At 41.1% G+C, this 22,182-nt stretch overlaps 1 protein-coding gene across 1 annotated transcript in view; it reads right to left on the minus strand.

Annotated features, from left to right (window-relative positions):
* Positions 1-901: 901 nt before the first annotated feature.
* Positions 902-22,182, minus strand: part of atrnl1a (attractin-like 1a) — a 243,179-nt gene continuing 221,898 nt past the window's right edge. Inside the window, exon 23 of the mRNA XM_079687044.1 lies at positions 902-2,029. Within this exon, the coding sequence (XP_079543170.1) occupies positions 1,908-2,029 (122 nt within the window). The 3' untranslated portion in view covers positions 902-1,907. The remainder of the gene's footprint in view (positions 2,030-22,182) is intronic.

Raw genomic sequence — 22,182 nt, forward strand, 5'->3', positions numbered from 1 at the left:
GCATAATATTATCCCACAGAGGGTCCTAATGTACTGGTAAAGCATTTCACTTATAGTGCATATACAGAGGTCCAATACGGAGGCAAACAGGTGCAAACGCTCGACAACAATCTAAGACATTTGCATTATGAGAAACGTGATGAAGCTCCAAAACGATTGCAGATATAAAAACACCAACTTGAGGAAACATGCGCAGCGTTTACTAAAAGCTGCAAATACAAAACGCTGCAAGAAGCTCAAAACAAAACGGAGAGTAGGGGACACTAAAGAGTGACGCACACAGCTGGGAGAGCAGGGGACACTAAAGAGTGGCGCACACAGCTGGGAGACCAGGGGACACTAAAGAGTGACGCACACAGCTGGGAGACCAGGGGACACTAAAGAGTGACGCACACAGCTGGGAGACCAGGGGACACTAAAGAGTGATGCACACAGCTGGGAGACCAGGGGACACTAAAGAGTGGCGCACACAGCTGGGAGACCAGGGGACACTAAAGAGTGACGCACACAGCTGGGAGACCAGGGGACACTAAAGAGTGATGCACACAGCTGGGAGACCAGGGGACATTAAAGAGTGATGCACACAGCTGGGGCGGAGCAATTGGTGATGTTCAAGATTATAAAGCTGAACAACTGTCTCTGTTGTTGGAAACTTCCCTAAAATGTTTTATGGGCTTATTTTAACAATGTGATCACATGACTCTGCTCTAAGCTAGCTAGCTGGCTAACGTAGCTAACCTAGTCATTTCAGATATAATGACAAACACTTCCAGTTATGAGACGACTAACTCTGCAACAGAGACAGATATTCAGCTTTATAATCCTGAACGTCACCAAGCGCTCCGTCCCAGCTGTGTGCGTCACTCTTTAGTGTCCCCTGGTCTACCAGCTGTGTGCGTCACTTTTTAGTGTTCCCTGGTCTACCAGCTGTGTGCGTCACTTTTTATTGTCCCCTGGTCTCCGTTGTGTTTTGAGCTTTTCGCAGCGGTTTCTGCAGCTTTGAGTAAACGCTGCACATGTTTCCTCAAGTTGGTGAAGATGTTTCTTCATGTGTGTTGGCACATTTGTGTTTTTATATTTGCATAGTTTCTGAAACAGCAACGTGTTTCTCCAAATGGAAATGTTTTGTGACGCCTTTGCACCTGTCTGTCACCGTAGCCCAAAAGCTACAGAAAATGGACCCCTTTCCATTACAGAGGACCTGAGGAAATATAAAAATGTTTAAATGTTGCAGGAAAAAATTAAGAATTACTTCGATTTTAGAAAGAAAAAATCTCAACAGTTGCATCAATGGTATTCTACATCTCAACAGTAGTAATCTTTAAAATTCCCAGAGGAGACGTCCCCCCTTTAGCAAATCATTTCCACAGAACACCCCCCACTACAGTGTGTTGCATTGATCTATAAGCTCCATGTTGTTTTTTTCCAGCATTGCTCCTGAGTCCTAGTGGGTTTGTAAGTCAGGAGGACTTCATTTCAGCTCCGTTAACTTCAGTTCAATATCCTTCGCAGGAGCTCCAAGCCATTACGTTTGGTTAAATGGTGCAAAACAAGTGTTTTTATCTGTCAATATGGCAGACTGCATGACAGACAAGTAGAGCCCTGGAGATGCAGAGCCACATGGCATGGAAGTGGAAAAGCCTGCCAGCCCTCATAGTAAAAATGTCCGAGCAAAGCTGTGGTGCAGAAACACATTTTCAATCTGCAGCTTCCACTTCTTGTTTTCCTGGCAAACACACAAGGGACAAGAAAAGCGTCCAGAGAACAACAAGTGCCATATTTCCCAGTTTTGGTGCCTTTGGAAAGTGGATTAATTTCTACTACTAACCAAGATCAATCCACGATCGTCCCTTTGTCTTCAGTCCATGAAAGTAACTCCAGTGATATCCATATGATGTTGTTCAGGTTCATACACAGGTCCCTTGGTGGTGCACAAAGTGTTTGCGGTGCTTCAGACCGAGGCCTCGTTCCTTGAAGTCCATCATGCGCTGTTGTGACGTGTCCACCAGCGCACTGGCTATAGCAACACCTAGAAGCATAACCAGGAAAAAGAGAGATAGAAGTGAAAACATGCTGCTCATTCAAAAATAATATTATTAGTAGAGGCATGTTCAGCTTAAGCCGAGCCACTGCACTCAATATAACTTAATTATGGCTGATGCCCACCTACACTATGTCATCACTAAATTGTTGTCTGAAATGGAGAAAAAAATATTTGGGAAAATTGAAATTACTGAAAAAAGCTTAAATGTGGAGTCCCACAAGGCTCTTTTCTGGGTCCCCTGTTCATTTCTACAATAGTCAAGACACAAGTAAGAATTGTCAAAACACAAGTAAAACGTTTTATAATACTTAAAATAGAATCATAACAGCCTCTTATATGAATGCATAATAAAAGATTTAAAATGTAAGCCTCTAATGTGACATGTTTCCATAATTTAATGTTCAAAAAGTTCTGGATTTTTCTCATACTGCCTGTGCTGCAGAAGTGTTTTGAGATAGTTAAGTAAATAGTGAAAACATGTGAAATAAGATACATTCAGTTGAACATCAAGGCATTATCTCAACATCCAGGGGAACGTTTTATCAACGTCTCTGCAGCCACCATTGTCTGTCATTAGCAGAAAACATTATAGCCACAACTGAAGTACCTCCCACCATCCTGTCTCTTTCTTCGTCTTCCAGCCTCTCACTATCCTGAAGGATATCATTCCTCTACAACAGTGGTTCTCACACTTTTTCTGTCAGGCCCCCCCTTTGGAGAAAAAAAAAAGTCGGGCCCCCCCAACACAAATAGTCAGGCTCAGTGGCGGCGCCAAAGATTTCTTTTGGGGGTGCTGTGGGGTAGCTTGACGTTTCATAGAGGGTGCTGAAACATTTAGGGTTTCCCATGAATGTACCGGTCGCTACAGTGGGATTTTCTACTGCAACACTCCCCACGCAAATACACAATGTACCCACGACTGTTACAATGAAGGCTCGATAATCAACTCACGGCATATAGGTGTAAGCAGGGGTAAAATGCTATTTTTATAGGTGGTTTGTGGACCTCACAAAGGGGGGTCCGGGGGCAAGCTCCCCCGGGAAGATTTATTTTTAAATATTGGAGTTGAAAGCATCAATCTGGTGCACTTTGAGAGCAAAATGAAGAGATCTATGGATACATCTCTCAACACCCATATGAAACAGAACTGTAAACAGATTTACTTTTTCTTTATGGATATTTTACAAATCACTCCCCTTTTAAACGTTATCCTTTTTTTACTGTCATATAGTATTTCATACCTGTTTTTAATTTATTCTCTTATTTTTTTATAACTATAATGATCAACGTGTGCCTCGGAAATAATTGTTTACATTAATGGTGACCAAAACGTTTGAGACCCACAGAGATAACACTGAGAGAATCCTTTTGCTCACTGAGGCTCTCAGTCTGACAGGAGAGGACTCTCCTCCACCTTGTTGTTGAAAAAACTCCTTATATCCGTTAGCGTAGCTCGCTAGCACCAGAAGCTAACAACAACGATCTCCGGTACCGGTGCGCTCTCTCTCTCTCGCTCTCTCTCTCGCGCACGCACACAAAATGGCTCGTTCCACACACACACAGAGCTGAGCTTTAATGAAACACAGAGACCCAGACGTAATAGTACTGTCTCATATTATTTTCGAATCAATAATTTTTCAAAATATGATTTCCTTTTATTTTTATTTTTTTTTAAGGGGGGCGCGCCCCCCACTTTGAGAACCACTGCTCTACAAAAACTCATCTCTCCGATAGAGATGGCAAAAGTACACACATCCTTTACTCAAGTAGAAATACAGATACTTGTGTTTAAAAATACTCAAGTAAAAGTAAAGAAGTATGGGCTTCAAAATGTACTTCAGTAAAAAGTACCCATAACTAGCAGCTGTTTTAAAGAGTACCTGACCTCCCTTTATATTAATAGAACAATAATGTCATTGTTAGCTAATGAATGTTTCCATGCTGAACAACGGCAACATGACAACGTTTTCATTGGTCCCTCTTCTTTAGAGAAGACCAGGAAATGATGGATACACGGATCGTGTTCAAATCAATAGGCACGCAATGACTCTAAATAATAATGATCACGCCTCCAAACATACATTCAGACTAAAGGAACCAGCCTGTTTGGAAAATGAGAGAAGTAGAAAGTACAGGTATTTGTATTAGAAATGTAAGAAGTCAAAGTCAAAAGTAGTGGAGTAATACCAGAAAAATGTACTTGGGTACAGTAACAAAGTATTTGTACTCCACTACTTCCCACCTCTGTATATCTCGCTCTGCACAGCTTACAGAGAGCAGGCCGGATGCAGCTAGTCATCAGATGCCTCGGAGCATTTTGTTACCTTGGCACTAGCTGCCGTTGTTAATGTGGATTTCGAGTCATGGCAGCCCTCGCTAGTGCAGCTAGTTCTGTCTTTTTCCCTGCCGACAACCGTGGGTTTGACAATGCACGGTCATTATGAAGAGAGCTCAATCTGCCATCGTACAGGAGCCAAATAAACAAAACAGGGAAATAGTGGAGGGTATCTGCTGCGCTCTCAATATGAATTGGATGCAGGATGTTTTTGGCATTTCACACTCAAGTGATTCTCTGGAATGTATTAGTGGGAGGAAAGAGGAAAGCGGATTACACAGTGTGTGTCTGTGTTGGAACTTGCAGGTTTATGTGTGTGTTAGGTTTGCATGCACCTGTGCACATACTCTCTGTTGCCATGTTGTGACACAGCAAGCCAAACAAACCGATAACAGTTATGTGCTCTCTGATTGGTTAGCAACACCTGCTCTGTTGGAAGTTGTTTCATTATGGTTGTTTGTTTCACTATAGTACTTTGGTTTGTTTTGAATAGTATTGTCTTGCTATGGTTGTTTGTGTGTTAGTCACGATGTAAGGTTTGCAGATCTCTTGTATATTTTAGAAGTCAAGTCACCATTTGGGAGCTGGTAACTTTACTTTCTAGCATATTATTGAAGATGAACAGAGGTCCTGTTTTCTGGAAGATTGTTATGGACTTCAAACCCTGTGCCTAAATATTTATAAATACATGGCTACTGTCCGCAACTTCTTACTCCTTTAAAGAGTCCTCTCCTGCTGATGTTCAGGTGTATATCAGTAGGTAGTGTCTCTACTTTAAAGAGTCCTCTCCAGCTGATGTTCAGGTGTATATCAGTATGTAGTGTCTCTACTTTAAAGAGTCCTCTCCTGCTGATGTTCAGGTGTATATCAGTATGTAGTGTCTCTACTTTAAAGAGTCCTCTCCTGCTGATGTTCAGGTGTATATCAGTATGTAGTGTCTCTACTTTAAAGAGTCCTCTCCTGCTGATGTTCAGGTGTATATTAGTATGTAGTGTCTCTACTTTAAAGAGTCCTCTCCTGCTGATGTTCAGGTGTATATCAGTATGTAGTGTCTCTACTTTAAAGAGTCCTCTCCTGCTGATGTTCAGGTGTGTATATCAGTATGTAGTGTCTCTACTTTAAAGAGTCCTCTCCTGCTGATGTTCAGGTGCATATCAGTATGTAGTGTCTCTACTTTAAAGAGTCCTCTCCTGCTGATTTTCAGGGGAATATCAGTATGTAGTGTCTACTTTAAAGAGTCCTCTCCTGCTGATGTTCAGGTGTATATCAGTATGTAGTGTCTCTACTTTAAAGAGTCCTCTCCTGCTGATGTTCAGGTGTATATCAGTATGTAGTATCTCTACTTTAAAAAGTCCTCTCCTGCTGATGTTCAGGTATATATCAGTATGTAGTGTCTCTACTTTAAAGAGTCCTCTCCTGCTGATGTTCAGGTGTATATCAGTATGTAGTGTCTCTACTTTAAAGAGTCCTCTCCTGCTGATGTTCAGGTGTATATCAGTATGTAGTGTCTCTACTTTAAAGAGTACTCTCCTGCTGATGTTCAGGTGTATATCAGTATGTAGTGTCTCTACTTTAAAGAGTCCTCTCCTGCTGATGTTCAGGTGTATATCAGTATGTAGTGTCTCTACTTTAAAGAGTCCTCTCCTGCTGATATTCAGGTATATATCAGTATGTAGTATCTCTGCTTTAAAGAGTCCTCTCCTGCTGATGTTCAGGTGTATATCAGTATGTAGTGTCTCTACTTTAAAGAGTCCTCTCCTGTTTATGTTCAGGTGTATATCAGTATGTATCACCCTCTGTCTGAAACCAGAGCCCACAACCCAATTCTCTGCTCTAATTAAAAAGCTTAAATATCCATTACATTCTCCAAACTATGTTTAAAAGATACACAAAAGAAGATAAAGGGACTTGTGATTAAATTCCTCTTAATCAGAAAATACATAAAGTAATGGGAAACGTTTAGGAAATGATTGGCAGATAATTTAAAGCAAGGGAAGTCGAAAAAGACAATTGACGGATCGGGGAGGGATGTAATGTTTCAGGTAAGATCCAATTAAATCTGTCTGTAAACGCATGTCAGCAGTTATTAAAGAAAAATAAAGTCACTTCCACAGGACCTCAGTGCAATCACACACACACACACACACACACACACACACACACACACACACACACACACACACACACACACACACACACACACACACACACACACACACACACACACACACACACACACACACACACACACACACACACACACACACACACACACACACACACACACACACACACACGTCTGCAAAAGATAGAACACCCGTTGTGATACCACCACCAGCTCTCATGAAGAAAAACCTTCATAAAACTTCTAATGTGACATCGGAATATTCCTCCGTCCAAAGTGCTTTGACAAATTGCCGTTATAATTGTGTTGATTTTCATGGGCGAGCACACACATCTCCATTTATAAAATTAAATTGGTCAAAAGTAATCAAATGATGCTGCAGGTGAGTGCAAGTGCTCATTTACTGACGTGGCGATAATGTGATTGTTTTGTCAGGTGAGTTGGTGCATCGTTAGCAGAAAGACTAATGGGGTCATTATCGAGGGGCTGAACTCCCAGAACAGGAACACATACCAAAGACTGGCTTCTACTCAAATGCAGACACACAGAAACACATTGATTATCATGAAGCAAGTCAGAATTCTCAAAAAAGTCAAACATGTTGGGTCACTATCGAGGGGCTGAACTCCCCAGAACAGGAACACATATCTGCAGTTATGTAGTTTTAACTAAGGATTTATGTCAAATCAAAAATCCCAAAAATGTAAAAGAAATAAAACATTAAAGAAAATCACAATTCTAAAAAAGTCAAAATTCAGAGGGAGATTGTTTTGGACTTAAAACCAAATATTTATTAATTCATGGCTACAGCCCGTCTTCTGTCCTTAACTTCTTACTCCTTTAAAGGGGCCCTATTCTGCTCATTTTCAGGTGTATGTCGTTTCAGAATTCTCAAAAGAGTCAAAATTCTTATAAAAGGCAACATTCTGAGTAAAAAAAGGCAAAATTCCCCCCAAAAAATATAAATGTAGAAAAAAGGAATCAGAATTGTGATAAATAATCTAAATTAATAGAGTAACGGCCCGTCCACACTACAGCTTCGACAGCTTCAAAAACGGTTTCCAACGCGTCACCCCATTCACTTTGCGTTGCCTCGCTTTTCGCCGAACTGAATTGTGGGTAGCAGAGCGGAGCTTTCCTGGCGTTTCAGGCTGCAAAAGTTGAGCAATGTTCAACTTCTGAAGCCGGAGACGCCGGAGTAGCCAGCGTCAGCCAATCAAATCCCATTTATGCAAATCTGACACTTCAAGCTCAAGCCAATCAAACCGCGTGCTGGGAGAGCCTGACCGCAGTTCATTTCCTCATATTCCAAACGAGAAATTACGGTAGCAAATCACCCGGTTCTTTACGACCAGAACTATTTACCGGGATACAAACCGGAGGAACCAGGCATGGAGGGAGGTGGCAGAGACAGTGGGTGAAACTGGTAGGTTTTCTGTTTGGGGAGTTTATATATATATATATATATTGCTCGCATAAAATCCCCGGGGTTTTTTGCTTTGAATGCCGGGGGCGGGACATTCATGTGATTGGTTGTTGGTCGCGGTGCTCGAATAAAATCCCTAAACTCTCAGACACGCCCAGCTCCAAGCTTTTTTTGAAGCTATAGTGTGGACGGGCCGTAATAAGGTAATTGGGGCAGTGATCTAGTTTTAACTAAAGATTTATGTAACATTTAAATTGCAAATAGTCAAAAAATATGTCACAATAAAAAAAGGCACATTTCTGAAAAAGTCAAAATAAAAACAAAATTACAATTCTTAAAGAGACATTACAAATCATAAGTAAAAAAAAAGTCAACATTTAAATAAAACAAATAGAACATTTGAAAAGATTAATCACAATTCTGATTACATGTCACTTGTTAGACGCTTTTATCCAAAGAGACATACTGTGGACAATCCCCACAGGAGCACTTTGGGGTGAAGTGTCTCAGGGACACAACGACATGCTGACTGCAGGGGGGTTTGAACCTGTGACCCCCTGATCCCAACACCAACACACAACCCACTGCACCACACGTCTCCCTATAAAAATCAAAATCTAAATAAATAGAGTAATACGTTAATTGGGGCTGAACTCCGAAGAACAGGAACAGCTAGATAGGAAGTGGGTCTGCAGCTGAAACACATCTGTGCCGGGAGGAGCTAACCCAGCGACTTCCCCACAGCCGAAACATCAAAGACTGGCTTCTGACTTTCTGTACGACCTCAATAAAGCCAGGATCCACAATAACAGTAAACAGAAAATATAACAGCAGTGTGTGTTCCTTGAAGCGAAGGGAAATCAAAGTCAGTCAAACAGAAACATATGATTGATATTCATGTATTTATGCGTCTGTGAGGCTCTGATTTCAGGTTTCAAAAACAGGACGCTTTGATGTACGATTCAAGTTTCATCCTCACAAAGATGCCTTTCATTCATAGGACATTGAAGAGGTCGGGAGAGCCTTGTTTGGTAGAGCCTTTCTCTATGTTTGTTTCAATAAATCTGAACAAAAAATACCAGAATTTAGATTGAAATGTCTTCATTTTGAGACAACAACAAGAAGCGGAATGATATCACCAAAAAGTTACTCCTTAGAAAAGTTTAAAAAATATAATATATTTTGCTATATGATTTTAAATGACATCTTTAATACAACTGTCCTCATCAGAGTTGACCTTCCTTTAACTTTGTTTGAATATGCCTGATCCAATTGTCAGTAAAAACCATGTGTTGCTGTTTGTTGTTTAGTTTTGCTCCAAAATAAGATATGAAAAAAAACGTTGAAAATGCTGCTTTGAACATTCTTTAAGAATGTATGAGGATCAAGTTTGGCGAAACAACAAGTCGATAAAGGAACCTTCATGTCCACATAATAAATACATGAGTCGCCCGAGAGCAAATACCACGGAGTATTTGGACTAAAAGTCAACAAGCAGACAGGAGAGAGCATCTCAGTGGGGGGTCGCCGGGTTCCAAAGACAGAGAGAGGATCAAAGTATCGGAGATCCATTCTGGGTCAATGGAGCTGAGTTTCTGAGATTCCTGTCAAGCAGATATCCAGTCAGACACCCAGTGGGGAGTCAGTGGGAGGGAGGGGGGAGGAGGGGAGGAGGGAGGAGGGAGGAGGGAGGAGGGAGGAGGAAAGAAAAGGAATCGGTGCTACAGTATAGTTTACAGGCCAGTAGTCTGAGTCTGAGAGAGTGGCTCATAAGAGAATTACATTTGATACGTAAGGAAGAGGATTAGGACTGGGGGCAAATGTGAAAATTAATGTTGAGATCTGATTAAAAGTGAATTTGTGTTAGATTAAAGGAAACATTCAGGAAATATGTAAGAAAAGATTCTAAGAAAAAAGACACAATTAAAAAAAAAAACATAAGAAATGCCAGAAAATAGTCAGAACTCAGAAAATTGTTATAATATTGAGAAAAAAGGTCAAACTTCAGACAGAAAAACAGGATTCTGACGGATCGGGGAGGAAGTAATATTTCAGGTAAGATCCAATTAAATCTGTCTGTAAACGCATGTCAGCAGTTATTAAAGACAAATAAAGTAACTTCCACAGGACCTCAGTGAACAGGTTGTGCAACCATCAGACAGACAGACAGACAGACAGACAGACAGACAGACAGACAGACAGACAGACAGACAGACAGACAGACAGACAGACAGACAGACAGACAGACAGACAGACAGACAGACAGACAGACAGACAGACAGACAGACAGACACACACACACACACACACACACACACACACACACACACACACACACACACAAAAGACACAATTAAAAAAAAACATAAGAAATGCCAGAAAATAGTCAGAACTCTGAATTTTTTTATAATATTGAGAAAAAAGTCAAACTTCAGACCGAAAAAAAGGATTCTGAGATTAATTTTGGAATTCTGTAAAAGTCAAAATCCTGGAAAAAAAATCCATATTCCAAAAAAACTGTCGAGAAATCTGAGAAAAAAGCCAGAATTCTGAAAAAAATCTAAAAATAAATGTGAAAAAGTCTTTTTTTGTGGGAAAAGTCCAATATTTTGCAAACAAAATGAAATAAAAGTCTACAAATCTGAAAAAAAATGTAAATTCCAGAAAAGCCAGAATCTGATAAATGCAGTATTCTTGGGGATAGTTGCCATCGGTGGGAACTACTTTTTCACAGAAAGAAAGGGACCCCAACAGTTTCTTAATCTAAAGCTACCACACTAAAGCAAAGCCCTTTTGAGATACACTCAGCATATAACTACAAGTTCTCTTTCTTCTGCTTTGATTTCATTATGTTTAACAACACATGTACACAATTGCACAAGGACAACAGCCCCAGATAGCTACGACTGAATCTGTAAGGATGTCTCTGACCTTCTGCATTCGTTAACTGAGCTTTTTAAAGCAGCAGAAGATACGCATGCTGCCTTTGTTCGCAGAGCAATTAGACTTGAACAGAGGAAAGAAATAAGCCAGAAGAGTTGTACTTAATTAACACAAAGGTTGTCCTACATTATATTCTTGTTCATAGTAGAGTCCTTTTTGTTTTGAATGAAAAGGACCACAATCTATTTCCTGTCTAGGGTTAATAAATTACACTCCTACCTTTAGTAAGAGGGAAGAGACGTAAGAAAGGCTGAACATGTTTCGTTAGGATAGAGAGGAAGTAGAAAGGAGACGGACAGAAGTAAAAGAACAGAAAACAGACGCTAGAGACCCTTTACATCCACACTTTGGAAAATAGCCACAAAACATTATGGTTGACATTTTATTAGCTGCTTTCTGTATACTTGCACATTCCCGGTTATCCCTATAAGCAATCAGCAAAAGTAAAAAGCTAATGCTAGGCTATGCTTAAACTACAGCTAGGTCACATGACTTTGTTGTAGGCTTATATTGGACATGGAGAGCTCCTTGTCCCTATGCATCCCTTTTCATATTAAGTCACGAGGCTTTCTAATACCGACATAGATGGTTTTAAATTGAAGTCGGGAGTTGGGAATTAGCCCGGGCTGATACTGACATCATGTCCATCAGAAAGTCTAGATATTACATCATTGAAGTGAAGGTGTCCGGATAAAAGTACCTGCACCACCATAGAAGCATCAAGAGCCGCGTTCACACCGGAGTACTTTTCCCCTTTAGTTCCGTTAGTACCCCTTGTGTTGCGTTCACACCAAAAAGAGTACTTCAGGCGCATTTACACTGCAGGCTTCGCTCGGCCTCGCTCGGTTTGATTAGGCCTTATTAGGCCCGGCTCACTTTAATGCTGCGCTCACATTACAGTTTAGGAACTGGGGTAGTATCTATAGTAACGCAGTGTAGGCGGAGCCGTGACGTCATCTTCAATGAGCGACCCAGAAAAACAACACAGCCGTTAGCTCTTAGCCCTCAGAGCTCACAGCTCTTCATATCTGTTCAGAAACTAGACACAAGTTAAACAAGTCCAAACCACAGAGTGTCTGTGTCATGGAGAATACAGTCGCTGGTTTATTTCTGTCTGTAGGCCGTTGTTGTGAGTGTGGACGATCGGAGCTACTGCGTTAGCTTAGCCAAATCTCCATTTAGAAAACACGCGTTTTAAAAGGTGTTTCGCCTGCCGTCTGTCTGCAGACTTGTCAAAGTCTTAATTCATGGTTTTTACTAACCGGTATCAGCATGTTGTTACTTCGGCATAATTTTTTTTACCCCCAGTTTTGGTGCCTGCTGAGAGGTGGTACTCTCCTGAGGGGAAAAAGTGCCCTAGTTCTGAATTGCAAACCACGGCCCGTAAAACTCTGAAAAGTTTTGTGAAGCCGCCATTGTATTTGTGGTATTAGCATTATTAGCATTAGCATTAGCATTAGCTCAGCGCAGAAACGCAGAGAGACTAACTTATGGCAACACAAAATAAAACATGGGAGCGGTGGAGTGATGAGGTGTCGGCGTTCTGGCGATTTACTCGGAAGGCTTCAGTAGAAGCTGCTGGGACTCCCAGCAGCTTCTACTGAAGCCAGTCCCCAACTCCGGGGACTTCCGGCCGGGGACTCCGGGTGGCAGTATACGCCGTGAAGTGGTTTGCGGCCTGCCAGTAAACCCAAAGCAGAAGAAGAAGAAGTGACGTCAGCGGCTCATTTGCGTAATCTTCCCTCAGGGAAAAGTACTCCGGTGTGAACGCGATTGGTACTTAGTGCCCTGGGGTACTAAGTGCCGGGTCCCTAAGTGCCGGGGCACTAAGCACTGCAAAGTACGCGGTGTGAACGCGGCTAATGCCACATCTGTACATACAGCTAAACATGTTCACACAGCAAGTTTAGAAGAGATTTTATTTTTTGCTGATGCGTGATTTCGAGTGGTTTTCACACTGCGTAGAGAAGCTGAAAGGCATGGAGCGATTGTAAAGATTTTGAACAGAAAGTAAGGATGTAGAGGAAGGGGAGGGATTATATTTCCTCCATACCTCTCAGTGTGGATTTATCAAAGCGTAACCACAAGGACTTATCTCCTACAGGCCTCGCTGCACCAATATGCAAATCTGGTGTTATTGGTGAGTGGGCGTTGACATGTTCTTATTGCACTTATTTAACAAGTATTTTTAAGAACTTAAACCAATCTCTATAATCGAAACCTCAGCCTTTTAATCCCTTCTTTCTCTCTCACGCTCTATTTTTACTCACAAAGACTTTTCTTACAGCACTTGTATGTTTTCCCTCTTCATATCCCTGTCTCTCGCACATATTCCCATTTCTCTATCGCTGAGGCTGAATGGGCAGATTAGCGGAGGGGAAAGGCGGCTGTGAACACTGCGTCTCTATTGACCCACTATCTAAGCTCGGGGAAAGAGAGGCTAAGAAGAAGGGAATGTAACCCACCTCCTCCGTAACTCCACTGCACCAAATCCAGAAGCCTGGTAAATCCATTAACCGTTGATTGAGTCACTCTTTATTTGAGATGCCGTGGTAAAAGTGACACATGGAAACGGAAGAACGGAGCCAGAAATAAGACCTCAGTCCCCCCTTTTTTTATCCATCCATTCCCCGCTCTATTTAACCGTCTTCCTCTCCTGCTTTGTCCATCATGTCAAGCCACTGTGACTTTGAATCAGTCAACGGTCAAGCTGTTAAACTCCTCGTCATGCCCCTCTTCAAGGCAGTGTGTCAGTGTCAATCGTCCACTTCAGTTTTGTTGATAATAACCTCAAAGTACTCGAACAGCTGCGGGTCATTTTCAGGCCAAGAATCGTACAGAAATGATCATTTATCAGAGGCTTTGACTGGGCTTTAAACCCAGCAAGCTGTGTGCTATGGGAGTGTGTTGAGCTTAGAGGCCTCTTATATTACTGCAGCTTGTAATCTCATCACAAAGGCTACCATGTGGAGAGAGATGGAGATACATGCAGAGTTTAACTTATACAAAAGTGCTTGGTCTCTTTACTATTTCCAAAGCAGTTACAGTGTTTATCCATCAGAGTAAAGGTACTGTATTGCAGCACTAGTATGCAACTTTTCAAATCAAACGTGTTGCACTTAAAGCAGACAGCTCTGTGCAAAATGGGTTTTTCTATTGATGGGGCTGTGAATGATAAGTGGAGGCCCCAAAGGTACAAATACAACAGGAACGTCATAGATACACTTCAGTACTCAAACAACCAGCACAACACAATCGTAATATCCAACACCATCTATCTGTCAACCATCTGCAGTTTGATAGCCCAGAGGTCTTTCAGCCAAGCCACATCCTCCAGCTCGAACTACACAATAGAAAGTATGGAAACGATAACCAAACAGTCCTGAAAACCTCGAAGATGGAGCATGTCAACTTTCCTCCTCACCCTGTTGCTTTTTAATCTCAACCAAAGAGCCAATGCCTTCTTGCTTTGCTCCCTCTTTCAGTAAACAACGTCCACACATACAGCTGGATCTTCATCAGTCCACCTGTGTGTCTTGTTCTCTAACCATTTCATCTGTTGATGTCAGAATGCATTGAAGACCAAAACCTAAAGTTCTCTTTGACTTCAGTGTCAACCAATGCCGACTCACTGATAGATGAATGCCCTCGATAAGGTATCTGTAATAAGTTCAGGGAATCTTCACAGAGATATCACAGTTTTCTGTTGGGAGGTTCTCACACCAGGTGTTATTCTGGCCAATGTTAGAAACATATCACTTCTTCTTGTTATCATCCTGTCATGAACAAAATACTAAAAGATCTGACTTTTTTTGAAAATTCGGACTTTTTCTCAACAATTTGACTTTTTCTCAAAAATTTCGATTTTTTTCTCAAAATGTTGACTTTTCTCAACAATTTGACTTTTTCTCAAAAATTCTGATTTTTTCTCAAATTTCAGATTTTTTGTTAAAATTCTGATTTTTTCTAAACAATTTTTACTTTTTTCAAATCCTGACTTTTTTTTCTCAAAATCCTGAATTTTTCAAAAAATCCTGCCTCTTTTCAAAATCCTAACTTTTTTTTCGAAGAATCAAAGAATTCTGACTTTTTCTCAAAATCTCCAAAATGTTAAATATCACTGGTTTCAGCTTGAGTCTCAGGATCCATGTATCTGTGATCCTCTCCAGAATGGAAGGAGTCATCACATACAGAGCATCAAGTAGTTCCTGAACAGTGTCCTTCACATGCTGATATCCAAGAGAGGGAGTTACACAGTCACAAGATGGAGGAATAGAAAGCAGTATTCAATGTTTACTTCAGATTAGCTCCACGTCAGAAATGATCATGCTTGTCATATGTATCTCTCCATAGAGGCTGAATCATCATGTTAATCACATAGCTATCATATGCCTCAAACAGTCCTGATGCTCTTCTAGGTAATCACACATCCTGTCATGTTCACAGCTACAGTTGGGATACCTTTGATATCAAGTTACTCTCAGATTGGAAGAGGACATTCAGGATTTTCCCAACAGACAACTTGAAGGATATCCCATTGGTGGAGGAGAAGCAAAAACTGATCACCTAAATGGGACACTTCGAAGCCACAGTCTTGGTCCTTGGCATGAAGCAAATCGTACCAACAACAACACAGAAAGAGAAAAGAGAATAAGAAGACAGAGTGAGGAATACAGGCTGAGATACTGGCAGCTGAAAGACCATATTTTACGGCTGGTGTTGCAGTTATATTTTCTCTTTCTCTCCCTCTCACATGTAAAGGGTCAGTTGTTGGTAACACCTCAAGGGAGCAGAGGAACGGAGGACAAGAGAAGAGGAACAACAAAGAAGAAAGAGAAGACAGTACGAGCTAAAAACAGACTCATCGAGGATTCCTCTTGAAGTGTCTTCCAGTGAGGGTGGGTGGAGCTAGCCTGCAGTGGCTACATACGTGCTAACATCAATGGAGGACTGCTGTATGACCCTATGTGAGGCGTTCTCTGGGGAGAAAGGAGGGAGGAGACGAGCCAGAGAATGGGGACGGATGATGGGTGGGCGATTTAATTTATATTTCTGATCTGCTCCTACATGAATGCACACTATGTCTTGTTCTCAGAATCAGAACCAGAATCAAATAACCTTTATTCGTCCCACACAGAAGGGACATTTGTTACAGCAAGAAAAGAGCCAGAGACAGCTTAATATTAACAATTTTATGCTTAAGAAAATGTATAAAGAAAGCGTAATTAGACAGTATGAAGTGGACTCTTGATTGCAAACAACCAGTTTAAGTGAACATGTTTTGTTTTTAAATAACTGCCATGTGTGGAACAAACAAATCAAATAAACTAAGAAGCATGCATTCAAAATATGAACGAAAAAAAATACGCAAAATACACGTCCTGTGAGACAGGGGTGTCAAACTCAAATACACAGTGGGCCAACATAAAAAAATGGGTACTAGTGGAGGGCCGGACTGGTTCAATGTTTATTGCAGAACTTATTGAAATGAACTTATTGCACATATTAAACCTGGAACTAACAAAGCTTCAATGATTGCCTATAAAAACAACATTAAACATTAAATAATCAGCTGCATTAATTTCTTATGGCTCTATCTGCAGCTTTTCCAGAGTCATTTCTTATGATTACATTTTCCCACAGGCCAACAACAGCTTCAACAAAACTATTTCCCTCAAAGAGAAACCAAACATGCCCTGTTGTCGTGAGAGAGAAAGTGCAGAAGGAAACATCCATTAAACTCAGTGTGCTGCTCTGGCATCTCATCTTGGGTGCAAGGCAGTGGTGAGCCTATACCTAGGCGGCCCTCTGTCCCCCACCCCTTCCCTCCAGTTATTACGTCACGGCGTATACTTCAGCGGAATATCAAAACAACGGCCCAGGGTGCAAAACGCATCAATGAAAGCGACCCTCTACCACACAAAACAACACCTGTAAATAACCCTATTTGTGTTCTTTGAAATTGAAAAGGATGTTGCATTGTGTTTGTTACTTTCGTTGCGGTTGTATGTCTTAAGTGTAATTTGGCATGCTTTTATTTTGAAGGCGAGTTAACGCTGTTGACAGGAAGTTGTTGTTGCTATGGAAACAAGAACAGTTTCACAGCGGGCGGAACTTGTCATAAAGTCCGCGATAATAACACCCACCCATTTAGAGGGAACATATGATTGGTCAATTGTACTGTCATTTGACATTACTCTCTCGTTCAGTTACTGTAGCTGGCCCTCTGTGAATTCATAGCTGGACCGCCTGGACGTCCAACAGCTCCTCTCTTCACAGTAACTCGCAGAGACGAGCTTCTTTCATTTAACCCTTCACATTCCAACAGAAACTGAATGGGCAGATTCGAAGGATTTATTTCTTTGGATACGTTATTTTAAATACAATTAAATCAAGTTATTTTGGTAAAACTAATGAAAAATATAACTAAAAAAAAATATTAAAAAAAATATTTAAAAACATTTTTTTTTTTTTTTTAATGTTTTTAAATATTATTTTGTAGAATATCTTGGGCTCTCACAGAGGGCCTAGAGGGCCCTGACGGCTCGCCACTGGTGCAAGGTCATCAATGTTTGGGCTCAGGCTCTGAGCTGAGGAGACCCTCAGGATGGAGTGAAGGTGTGCGTGCAATATACCGGCGGGCCAGATCTAATAGTAATTAGAAATTATCCCGCGGGCCGAACATTTGTTATTATAATTAAATGTTAGGAATATTTTGTCATATCATACTGTACTTTTTTTGTTCCTTTTCTTACAATTTATTCAAGATTCAAGGCTTAATTGTCACATTAGCTACAGTGTAGATATGGCAATGAAAAACCTCCAACAAAGCCACATAAATATATATAGGACATATAACAAATAAAACAGATAGAATAGTGCAAGAGAATTAATTTATCTTCTTTAACTGTAACATTTAAATGTACCTTAATGTTTGTTTCTCTCACAAAACCCACAAAGACACAACCAACCAATCAAGGCTTTGAAAAAACGACTGCTTTTTCATTGATTCTGTGAGAAAAACAACAGAAGAGCTGGACGTCCCCCAGAGAGCCGCCTGACGAGAAGTGACAAGCCTCTTATTGGCTCTAATTTCCTGCTGCTTTGATTCGCTAATTTCCAAAACATCAGGTGGTGAAGAGCGAAAGTGACAGGGCACTCACTCTGACACACGGACACTGCCTTTAAGCAATTTAAATGTCATTTGGATGGTTTTATCTACAGTTTTGTCATCTCAAATTATGCTGGAGTTCTGCCAATGGCCAATCAGAGTGTCATGGTGAAAACTGGAAGATAGAAAATGCTAAAATATAGCTTCCTTTGTCCAAACCGTTAAAATGCAGCCTGTCTGTTTGTGTTTTTAAGACTCAGGTAGGGGCTAAATTCAAGTTTCTGTTCTGGGCCAGTGTAAACCTTATATAATTTTCATAGATTTGAGAAACTAACCTAGTCATATTTCTGTGTTTTATACATTTCCCTACCTGTCTATTGTGGTTTGTCATATCTAAACACCTGACCAAGACTCAAATCACAAGTTACAGCCCACAGGAAGTTAGCATTGCATGGGCTACCTCAACAAAAAACTAGATTTAGGTATATTGCAGAAAACAAGCTTTGTGGCCCAACACACATTTATGATACTGGTTCAGCAGGATAATCTCCTCATATTAACACCACTTCTTCTTAGGCAGCTAAAATACAATCGGCAGAAGTAAGAAGCTAATGTTAGGCTATAAACGATGCCCACCGCTAAGCTAAAGGAGGCTAATGTTGGGCTATAAAGGAGCTACAGCACGGTCACATGACTTCACGTCACCACCGCTAAGCTAAAGGTGGCTAATGTTGGGCTATAAAGGAACTACAGCACGGTCACATGACTTCACGTCACCACCACTAAGCTAATGGAGGCTAATGTTGGGCTATAAAGGAACTACAGCACGGTCACATGACTTCACGTCACCATCGCTAAGCTAATGGAGGCTAATGTTGGGCTATAAAGGAACTACAGCACGGTCACATGACTTCACGTCACCACCGCTAAGCTAACGGCGGCTAATGTTGGGCTATAAAGGAACTACAGCACGGTCACATGACTTCACGACACCACCGCTAAGCTAAAGGTGGCTAATGTTGGGCAATAAAGGAACTACAGCACGGTCACATGACTTCACGTCACCACCGCTAAGCTAAAGGTGGCTAATGTTGGGCTATAAAGGAACTACAGCACGGTCACATGACTTCACGTCACCACCGCTAAGCTAAAGGAGGCTAATGTTGGGCTATAAAGGAACTACAGCCCGGTCACATGACTTCACATCACCACCGCTAAGCTAAAGGTGGCTAATGTTGGGCTATAAAGGAACTACAGCACGGTCACATGACTTCACGTCACCACCGCTAAGCTAAAGGCGGCTAATGTTGGGCGTGATGACGTTTAGTCGTCTCATTTAGACACTTGTTAGCAACCTCCGTTTTTTGTATTCACCAGTGGGGTATTTAGTGACCCTGTATTTTATGTCGTAGAACAAAACAAGAAATCTCTTCAGCTTGTTTTAACCGCAGACCATATTTCAGGAGATTAGTGAAAAACACGTATTAAAATGCTAAGTCATTCCTGCACCACTCTATAGACTTTTTACAACATGTGGATACTCCCTAAGTTATTTACAAAATGCACATCTTTCCTTTGTTTGACCTTCTTACAAACGCAGGCTACTTAACGTCCACACATCCAACCATGTTCTTCGGGATATACATTTACATTCATGTGAGTGCGATAACATTGACACTCCTGAAACAATTGTTCATAACGACTTCTCCAGGGTTTTTGTTTCATCAGAACACTAATCACTCATTCTCGTACACACACACCTTTCATCCCCCCCTTGTATAACACTAAAGTGAGTGTTGATACATGTTAAAGTCTTTCCAGCTCCAGAAAAATGCTTCTCTTGCAAAGTGCTTTGTTTTACGTCTGCTTTGCTCATTTCCTCGGTCCTGTTGAAGGCTTTGCTTCCTGCCGGAGGAACAAAGGTACTCACACCTGCTCCGGTTACATACAGTTTCTTAGAAAAACAAAACCACCAACAGACAAAACTGACAGCAGTTTCCCAAAGAGCTGCAGGGTACGAGAACACAAGAAGAGAGAAAGACCTGGGAGGTGGACGGAGGTGAAAGATGAGCTGCAGGAGAGAAGATTGGCCTCAAGCTGACGGTGCAATACTGCTCCATAGCTGCTCATTATCACTGGACTCAAAACCACACTGTACATTTCCAGAGGTGGGAAGTAGTGGAGTACAAATACTTCGCTACTGTACTGAGGTAAGTTTTTCTGGTATCAGTACTTTACTTATTTTTCTGACAACTTCGTACTTTCTATTTCTTACATTTTCAAAACAGGCTGGTTACTTTAGTTTGAATCTGAGTGGCGTGATCATTATTATTTAGTATTGGCTTCGAAATGTACTTTTAAAAGTATCCATAACAGCTGTTTTAAAGAGTTGTTTTTTTTATATACTTTATTAATCCCAGTGGGGAAATTGTTTCCCCACTGGGAGGTCAGGAACTAGACCCATAATTAGCAGCTGTTTTAAAGAGTACCTGACCTCCATTTATATTAATAGAACAATAATGTCATTGTTAGCTAATTAATGTTTCCATGCTGACCAACGGCAACATGACAACGTTTTCATTGGTCCCTCTTCTTTAGAGAAGACCAGGAAATGATGGATACACGGATCGTGTTCAAATCAATAGGCACTCTATAGGCACGTTCACACCGGAGTACTTTTCCCCGTACTTTTCCCCTTCCGTTCCGTTAGTAACCCTTATGTCACGTTCACACCAAAAAGAGTACTCAGTGCCGGGAACTTTTACCGCCATTTTTAGTGCCTGCTGTGAGGTGGTACTCTCCTGGGGAAAAAAAATGCCCCAGTTCTGATTGGCTGGATGAATTGCAAACCACACCCGGTAAAACTCTGAAATGTTTTGTAGAGCCACCATTTTATTATCCTCGCATTAGCATTATTACCATTAGCATTAGCCCAGCGCACCAACGGAGAGAGAATAACTTATGGCAACACAAAAGTAAACATGGAAGCGGTGGAGATGAGGAGGTGTCGGCGTTCTGGCGATTTACTCGGAAGGCTTCAGTAGAAGATGCTGGGAGTCCCAGCAGCTTCTACTGAAGCCAGTCCCCAACTCCGGGGACTTCGGGTGACAGTACACGCCGTTAAGTTTTTTGCGGCCTGCCAGTAAACCCAAAGCAGAAGAAGAAGAAGTGACGTCAGCAGCTCATTTGCGCAATCTTCCCTCAGGGAACTTATTCCGGTGTGAACGCGATCGGCTCTTAGTTCCATGGGGGAACTAAGTGCTGGGAGCTAAGTGCGGCAAAGTACTTGGTGTGAACACGGCTAATGACTCTAAATAATAATGATCAAGCCACCAAACACAGATTCAAACTAAAGTAATCAGCCTGTTTGGAAAATGTAAGAAGTAGAAAGTACAGGTATTTGTGCTCAACATGTAAGAAGTAGAAAGTACAGGTATTTTAGTTCAAAATGTAAGAAGTAGAGAGTACAGGTATTTGTGTTCAACATGTAAGAAGTAGAAAGTACAGGTATTTGTGTTCAAAATGTAAGAAGTAGAGAGTACAGGTATTTGTGTTCAACATGTAAGAAGTAGAGAGTACAGGTATTTGTGTTCAACATGTGAGAAGTAGAAAGTACAGGTATTTGTGTTCAACATGTAAGAAGTAGAAAGTACAGGTATTTGGGTTCAACATGTAGGAAGTGAAAGTCAAAAGTCATCATGGAGTAAAGTACTGATACCAGAAAAATGTACTTAACCCAGTAACAAAGTATTAGGGAGAACAAATACTGCGTGCCTCTGTCAGGTCTGAGAGGAAGTTTCTACGGTCTTTCCAGTGATTTCTACACGATGGTGGGCTGCAGATATCACATGTCGTCCGGCTATAGCAGCAACATGATCTCAGACGGTGGAAAGTCAGGATGTCTCATTTATGGAACAATTGATCCAACAGTAAGTGTTGGATGGAAACCAGGCAGGTCTGACCACAGCAGGCTGTTAAAAGGTGCCATATGTCAAGACTTCATATGAATAATTTAGTATATCGCGGTACAAGACATGCTGATGCTAAGAGAAAGAACATACTGGTACCAAAATATAAAAACAGCTTGATATTTAACAGTGTGTTTCCTGTTTCTTGTGCTTTCTGCATTAACAAAGCATATTTTAAGAGTTTATCAGAATTTCCTTCAATGAAAACATGAATCAAACTGATATTATCT

This window comes from Notothenia rossii (genome assembly GCF_949606895.1).
Source record: "Notothenia rossii genome assembly, chromosome: 6".
Taxonomy (NCBI): domain Eukaryota; kingdom Metazoa; phylum Chordata; class Actinopteri; order Perciformes; family Nototheniidae; genus Notothenia; species Notothenia rossii.